Below are 8,120 nucleotides of genomic sequence, written 5' to 3'. Positions count from 1 at the left end.
ACATTTTGCTTTATGGCATTAATGAGAAGCCCCACATTATAACAACATTCTCTGCTTCCTCCCTGCGGTGTTCTTTTCACTTATGCTTCTATCCTTTCTTCTCTTCGGAGCTTTCTTTGCCCAGGGATAAGTATTACCATTGACGGGTAATAGTCTAACCAGTGAGTGTTACAGTTCAACTTATTTGTGGCTGTTAACCATCAGGTTAACTATGAGTCACAGCGACCGTATCTCACTATGACTCTTAGTGACAACTATGGATACGATTGAAACCTTGCCCTATCCTGCCCCGTCCTTATAATCTCTGATACGCATGAGCCCATTGTTTCTGTCACTCTGTCAAATCATCTCCTTGAGGGGCTTCTCTTCAGTAGACCCTGGACTTTCCCCAGCTTGATGTCTGAGTTCTCCCAGGACAAGCACCTTCTGACAACACTGCCCCAAGTAGCTGAGACAAAGTTTCACAACCCTTGCCTCCAAGGAGCATTGAGGGCGTACTTCCTCAAGACAGATTTGTTTACTCTTTTGGCAGTCTATTCAATACTCTTCCCCAACATCACAGTTTGAAGACATTGGTTCTTTCTTATTGTCAACATTCACATGCATATGAAGCAATTGGAAACAACGTGGCTTGGGTCAGGTCCATCTTAAGTTTTTTAACTGACAGCCTTGTTCTGATTTTTTTTAAAAATAATTTTAATGAGCATTTACATAAGTTGCTGCACTTCTCTCCCCGCCCAGCCCTCCCCCTCCCAAGTCCACTCCTCTCTTTCAAAAGTAAAAGAAACACTGTTGCTACCATTGATTGTTGACTGTGCATCCAAGTCAAATTGTTGACAACTTCAATCTTTTATCCATCTATCCTGATGTTGCTTACTGATCCAGTCATGAGGATTTTTGTTTTCTTGCTGTTGAAATGTAATCTATATTGGTTAAATCTTTGGTCTTATTCATTGATTAATTCATACTGATTAAGTCTTTTGGTCTTATTCAGCATTTCTCATACTCTTTACTTTCTGCAAGCAAAGTTGTGCCGTCTGCATAAAGCAGGTTGTTGATTAGGCTTCCTCCAATCTTTATGCCACAAACTTCTTCATGTAGTCCAGTTTCTTGAATGGTTGGCTCAGCATACGGGTTGAATAGGTATGGAGAAAGGATACAACCGTACACATATCTTTGCCAATTTTAAAGCATGCATGACTTGAATAGAACTTTTTTTTTTTTTAAAGCTGTATATATCCAAGAGATTTAGGTTGGGAAATGGGGTTAATAGGTGAAGTATTGCAGATCTTTAGGGGGTAAAACAGCTGAGTGGTAATGGAATTGTGGACACACAATCTTATGCCAGAACAGAGAGAAGCTAATGTGTTATTAGGGCCCACAGAGGCTCCAACCACAGCGAGCCTGTTTACAGAACGATCCAATCTAAACCCACCTTCACTCACTGCCATAGATCAGCCGGTTGCAGCACTGCGCCCATTCATCTGCCTATTCGTCTAGCTAAGGGCCGGCCTTTTCTCCCTCTGAACTTCTACTTTACTAACCAGTTTCTTTCTCCAGGGACTGACTGCCCTCGTGATAGCATTTTCAGTGTGAGATGAAGTTTCATCATCCCTGCTTTTAAATAGCAAGGTAATGCAGGCCAACAATTAGTGAGACATAATTGAAATATGCCTATAGGCATATTTTTTTTTTTGCAAAAGTGAAAAGGAATAAAGTTTCTTGCTATAGAAAAGGAGTTTTTAACTTTTTATTTTATCCCCTTAATTTGTGGTGAGATGCCTTTGAATTGGATCTGATTCATGAGTACAGAGGTGTCAACAGAATGAAATCCTGCCTTATCCTGTCCCTCTCACAGTCTCTGCGGTGCTTAACCCATTGTTGGAGTTTCTGTGTCAATCCATCTTGTTGAGAGTACTGCTTCTCTTATATGGACCCTCTACTTCTCTTCTGGTGTTCTTTTCTAGGGATCAGTCCCTCTTGAAAATATGCCCAAACTATGAGATGAGGTCTCATCATTCTTGCTTCTAAGGATTACACAAGCTGTATTTCTTCTCAGACAAATTTGATTGTTCTTTGGTACTTTTTTAAAAAAATTTATTTTATTTCATTAATTTTTGTGTGTACCGTCAAATCAGATCTGACTGGTACAGGAGGAGATTGTTCTTCCTTCTCCAGCAGAGCATCTGGTGGATTTGAACCATGCACCTCTTAGACTGTAGTTGCAGCTTCTTGCCACTAGGCCACCAGAGCTCGCCGGTACTCTTGATAATGTAGTATGATTGGGGGGAAAAAATCAACTAACTAAGCATTAAATAGAAAATATTTTGCTTTGATTATTGATGCTTACTAGATACCTTTATTTCTGTTAGTCAAAACCAGATATATTTTTTCTTTCCTATCTTTAAAAACGAAAAAGCTTACAGTGTCCCAGTTCCATTAATTAAATTCTTAGTACGTGTTTCCCTATGCTCTGTTCCCTCAAAATAAACTACTGAAAAACTAGTGCAGGAGATTTCAATTAACTAAGATTTTACTGAACATTGTTCAATAAAAGGAGCCCTGGTGGTATAGTGCATAACGTGTGGGGCTAACCGAGAAATCGGCAGTGAGAACTGACCAGGCATCCTGAAAGAGGATGACAGGAACGTCTCCTGAAAAGATTCACAGCCTCAGAAGCCTGAGGGAGGTTCTTTAAGACTAAAAACCCACCCATGGTAGTGGCTTGTTTTGGTTTTACTAGTTAATTGGTAACCAAGACAACGATACATTTTCAACAACAATGCCAAATCTCCCTTTATCTCATCTTTAAAGTGAACATGACTTAATACATATTAACAATTCATTTATTTTAGAAAGCAATGGCCTTATACCATCTGATGGATTCAAAGCATCTTGAAATTCCAAGTTTTTACAATTTATTATTGCTTATATATCAAACATACAGAGCTTAAAAGACCTTGAGGTAAAATCACAAAATTTTTATTTATTATCATAGTAAATATTTTCTTGGCATTTGACATAATTCTAGTGTTTAAAAACAGGTTCAAATCTGTGAAGCCAGCCAGATGAAGTCTTTATTTTTTTTTTAAAAAGGTAAAGCCAACAACCCAAAGATATATTTCATATAATAGCAAAATATAAATACAGAAGCCAAGTGGCAAAACAAAAAAGAAAGCAAAGTCATGGATTTAAGTAAATTTGATTCTACACCTCTGACCTAGTGGTTCTTTTCGTTCCTCCATTATTACTTACATATGTAAAGCTGATATTGTCACAATTGAAGAGGGGTCTTAAAAAGCTCAGAAGGACTTTAAAACAATTTATTTTAAAAATGTACAAATACTTATAGAAATAATTCAGTCTTGCTTCAGTGACAGTATCCTTTTAAACCAGATTCTGGATATTTCTTAGAATTGTTTCAAAATCTCAATTGGAGATATAAGCTTTTTTAAGGAAATGATAATCACTGTTTATCACAAAGTTGTGATTAAAAAAGACAATTAATATGAGAACCATCCTCCCTGAGGCAAAGAGAGAACTAGAACACAGCTGGTAGAGTTCCCTGAGGTGGTTCAATCAATCTATGGGGAGTCACGTTGACATTGTACTTTGTCACCCCAATGAGGTCATACGCTATCTCAGTGAGATTCTTATGGAAGTAGGATTTCTGCTCTGTAAACATTCACAGTGCCAGCTGTTTCCTCCCTGCTCCACTACTTCCTCTGAGAGTACTGCTCCCCTGAAGAGTCATTTCTTAAGATACCCAAAAAAGAAACTCAGTCTTTTTTCCTGTGAAAAGACAGAAATATCCACATAATATGTAAGCTTTTGGTAATTAAGAAACTGTCCTGCTATTCAAAGCATGTAATCACTTGATCCCTACAGATTCCCGAGGCACTGAAAATGCTCTCTGGTTACTCAGAGCTCATCAGAGGTGCTGTTTGTCTTTGGAAGCTCACATTCATCATTGGCCCGACAGCTCTGAAGGATGTCCTTGTAATGGTTCTTTAGGTCCTCGTACAGAGAAACAGTTTCTTGAGAGTGAGCAAAGGGTAACACCTTTTCGTTCAGCAACATCTGCACTCGGAACTCTTCTTTAGGCGTCTTCGCGTTCTTGCAGTGGTAAAGCAGAAAGATCAGGTTGGAGGCATAGGGTACAATATGACCACTTCGGAACTTCCGGTGCGTTTGTTCTTTATAATTGTAAGCGGTTAGGGGCTCCTTGTCTTTGAAGAGGCCCATGAGAGAAAGCAGTGGGAGAAGTGTCTCAGCGTGACCAAACTGGAGGATGACGGGTGATGAAATTGGCTGAGACCTGGAAAAGAAATTGAGAGGAAAAATAAACAAAAAACTTTGTATGTATCAATATATATGCCATAAAAATAATCTATACTTAGAAATACTATGCAATTGTCTTAGAAAGAAAATCTTTATATACCTAAATACAGAACTAAAATTCTGTGTAGCACAGAATTGAGCTTTGCATACTGAAAATTCTACAATTCAAGATCTCCATAGTGTTGCAAAGCTACCTACAACAACATGTGTTTTCACCGAGACATAAAGGGGCATTTTACTCATTTGTTTTTAGGAACTTGAAAAAGATGTAATTTTATATTGTACTTTCTTTCAAGGGAGCTCGACGGCCTCGTGGTAAGAATCTGTGCTGCAACCCCGAAGGTATGCAGTTTGAATCCGCCAGCTACTCTGTTGGAGAAGGATGGGCAATCTCCTTTGTTTTGTTACCCATAATGTATTTATTATAAAATGAAAAGTTTTCTATCAAAATACACTTTTTACTGGGAAAAAGAAATAAAACGGATGCATCTAAACAAAGTCTAAATGGACTTTGGCAGACTGCCGGGCACCGGCCCTGTTCTCCCAGAGCTGCCCGCTCATCTTCCAACCTAAGAATTTCAAAAATATTTTAAATGATGTTTGATTCTCTTGACATTTTTCATTGCACATCATCTTCAGCCAAGCTCTGAGCTCTTACTAATTGTGGGGAGCTTGGTCAGAAGCATCTAGAACACCGGTGGGGGAAGGGTCTGCTGTAACACCTGCAGCAGCTGCTGGGGCTGCGCACACACAGCAATGGCATTTGCCAAATAGTCCACACCCTTCTCCTATTCAACCTGGGCTAGTAACTCTTCGCCATGCTGCACGTCTTCAAGGAAGGGCTTTTGAACAGCTTGAGCATCTTTCAGGTGTGGTAACTTGCAAAGGCCTGCTCCCTCCTTGGCAAGCTTCTGCTTCTTTCTTTGCTCCTGTAGACTGTTCTTGAAGTTGGGGTCACTCTACCTCTTGGAATCAAAGTAAATTCAGTAGCCGATGAAGAGCGCCCCGCACACCCAGGCAGGATGGCGCTGTTCTGGTCCACTATCTTCTTTCAACCACGGTAGGGCACAGCCGATCTCGAAAGAGTCATTGCTCCGCCAACCTTCTCCTAAACAGGAGGCCCGGTTAAAGCAGCAGGCCTGGGAAGCCAGGGACTCACGGGCGCCCCCCACCCCCACCCGGTATCCCTTCCAGCCCTGTCACCAGCCATCCTGGAGCCGAGGGCGTCCAGCGCACTTGCCTGAGCAAAAAGGCGCTGGTTCCTGCAAGGGTCCCATGCCCAAGGCACGGGGAACTCTTTCTAATCACACAGGATCGCCTTCTGTGGGATTAACTGCCTCGGAAAACCCGCTTAAGTGTCAGCTTTGGGCTGGTTCGACTCGACAGTACACAACAACTGTCTGTGACAATAAATATTTTTTAGCCTCATTATGCCTAAGGAACGAGAGAGCGCTCTAACAGCATGGTCTGTGGGGAGGTGCACTAACCCAAAGGCCTTGCCTCTCTGCTCCACCACTGGTCCTGAGGTAGAAAGATGGGCGATCTCTTTATGCTTCAGAACACCAACGGAGGGTCAGGTGGGAGTCTGCTCCCACTCACATAATCCTGCCAAGGATTTCTAAGACCTGGAAATCAAATTCTGAATAGCCCCACACAAAGGTAGAAAACCTTCCCCCACACACCAAAGGGGATCTAAGGTGTCTGTAAAGGAGCAGTGGTGGTGCAGTGTTAATTGCCTGGCTGCTAACTAAAAGGTTGGCATTTTGAACTACCAGCCACTCCATGCAGCAGTATGATTCTGCAAAGACTAGGAAGCTTATGGAAAGCAAGTTCTACTTCGTGTTATGGTGCTACTACAAGTCACAATCAGCTCAAGGGCAAAGGGTTAATGTGTCTGAGGCTGGACACTATGAACCAAGTGGTCTTCTAAAAACACTTCTTTTTATACCATCATTCACTTTTATATAATAATTCATACACCTTTCTTCACTCATGTACATTGTTGTTTATAGAATAATTTCTGTACATTGTTTTAATTACTTTTGACCTTACTTATCTCCCTATCTCAAGTCTCCTTTGCACCTTACCTATTTCTTCTCCATCCTCTCTCCCCATTAATCTCTGCTGTCCAAATGATTTCCTCTTCTTTTTCCACACTCCTCCTTTTTCCCTTCTGAACAATTATATATATCTTCCTATTTGCTAATTGCAGTAACACTGCTTTTGTTGTTGTGTGCCATCGGGTTGGAACTAACCTATAGCTGATCCTGCAGCAGGTTTTCGGAGGTAGTTAATCACACAGGAAAAGATCACCATCCTTCTCCCATGGAGCAGCTGGTGGATTAGACCTGTTTACTTATGGGACTGCAGTGCAGCTTCTTGTCACTAGGCCACCAGAGCTTCCACCAGGGCAGCAGTGCAATAGTGCTAAGTTAACTTCTTATTTAAGTTTTCTATGACTTGTTGTTGTTGTTATGTGTCATCGAGTCGCTTGCGACTCATAACAACCCTATGTGCAAGAGCCCTAAACGCCGTTCTATCCTGTGCCAACCTAGCCATCTCAACACACTCATTCCCACCACTCCACTCACAGAATCGATTCATCTCATCGAGGGTCTTCCTCTCCTGCGCCGTCCCTCCACTCTCCCAAACATGATGTCCCTCTCCAAGGACCAGTCCCTCCTTGCAACATGCCCAAAGTATGTCAGCCAAAGCTTCAGAATCCTTGACTCCAGGGAACATTCTGGCTTCACCCCCTCCAGGACAGACCTGTTTGTTCTCCAAGCAGTCCATGGTATATTCAACACTCTTCTCCAGCATCAGAGCTCAAAGGCATCAATTCTCTATCATCCCCAGTCACTGTCCAACTCTCCGATGCATAGCACATAATTGCAAAGACTATAGCCTGGACCAGGCGCACCTTAGTATCCAGCCAGGCGTGGTTGCTCTTCAGTACTCTTGAGAGGTCCCTCACAGCTGACTTTCCCAATGCAACTTGTCTCCTGATTTCCTGGCTGCTGTTACCAAGAGTGTTGACTTGTGGAACCAAGTAAACTAAAACTGTTAACTATCTCAATCTCTTCACCATCCATACTGATGCTGCCAATTGGCCCTGTGGTGAGAATATTTGTTTTCTTGATGTTGAGCTATGATAAAAATTTTTGTTTTATACTAAGGAGTAGTGAATGATTACTTAGGTCTCTATCAATTTTATAAAAAACCCTATAATTGTGATGGTTCTTGTATACAGACTGAGAGGCAGTTATGAAAAAAGAAAAATAGGCTCCTGCAGGGTTTGTGATCAGGAAGGGTATGTGCTAATGGTTATATCCTTTCATCAATACTTTGTTACTCAAGTAGCATGCTGAGCAAACAATCTAAAAAACTGGATTAGGAGAAGAACAATGTGGAAGAAAATTTGGCGGAAAACTCATTAACAGCCTGTATACGAAAATGATATAGCCTTGCTGGCTGTAACTGAAGAGACCTTGACATTCTTTAACTGATAAAGATCAGATAAGTAGCCTTCAGTGTGTTTGAGTGATGTTTCAACATAAAACAAAACAAATATCCTCACAATTGGACTAATAAGCAACATTATGGTGAGTGAAGAAAATATTAAAGCTATAAAGGATTTAACTTTATTTTGAGCTAACATCCATACCCATTGGAAGTTGCTGTTGTTGTTGTTGTTGTTAAGTGCCATTGAGTCTCAGGCGATTCATAGGCCCTATGAAGGAGAGTCCTCAACACTTGTGTGTCTCTCATCCTCTCTCCAG

General features: G+C 41.2%; 1 protein-coding gene and 1 pseudogene across 2 annotated transcripts in view; both read right to left on the bottom strand.

The window, feature by feature from the left end:
• Positions 1-3,921: 3,921 nt before the first annotated feature.
• MINPP1 (multiple inositol-polyphosphate phosphatase 1) overlaps positions 3,922-8,120 on the bottom strand; it is a 39,222-nt gene continuing 35,023 nt past the window's right edge. The window contains exon 5 of one of the 2 annotated variants that reach the window (XM_006880311.1): positions 3,922-4,318. In XM_006880311.1, coding sequence (XP_006880373.1) covers positions 3,922-4,318 — 397 coding nt within the window. The remainder of the gene's footprint in view (positions 4,319-8,120) is intronic. The other variant, XM_006880312.1, reaches the window with a different exon arrangement.
• LOC102871409 overlaps positions 4,961-8,120 on the bottom strand; it is a 16,115-nt pseudogene continuing 12,955 nt past the window's right edge.

The sequence above is a fragment of the Elephantulus edwardii genome, unplaced genomic scaffold (assembly GCF_000299155.1).
Source record: "Elephantulus edwardii isolate Elephantulus edwardi_28Jun2011 unplaced genomic scaffold, EleEdw1.0 scaffold00007, whole genome shotgun sequence".
NCBI lineage: Eukaryota > Metazoa > Chordata > Mammalia > Macroscelidea > Macroscelididae > Elephantulus > Elephantulus edwardii.
This window is presented reverse-complemented; position numbering and strand designations above follow the sequence as displayed.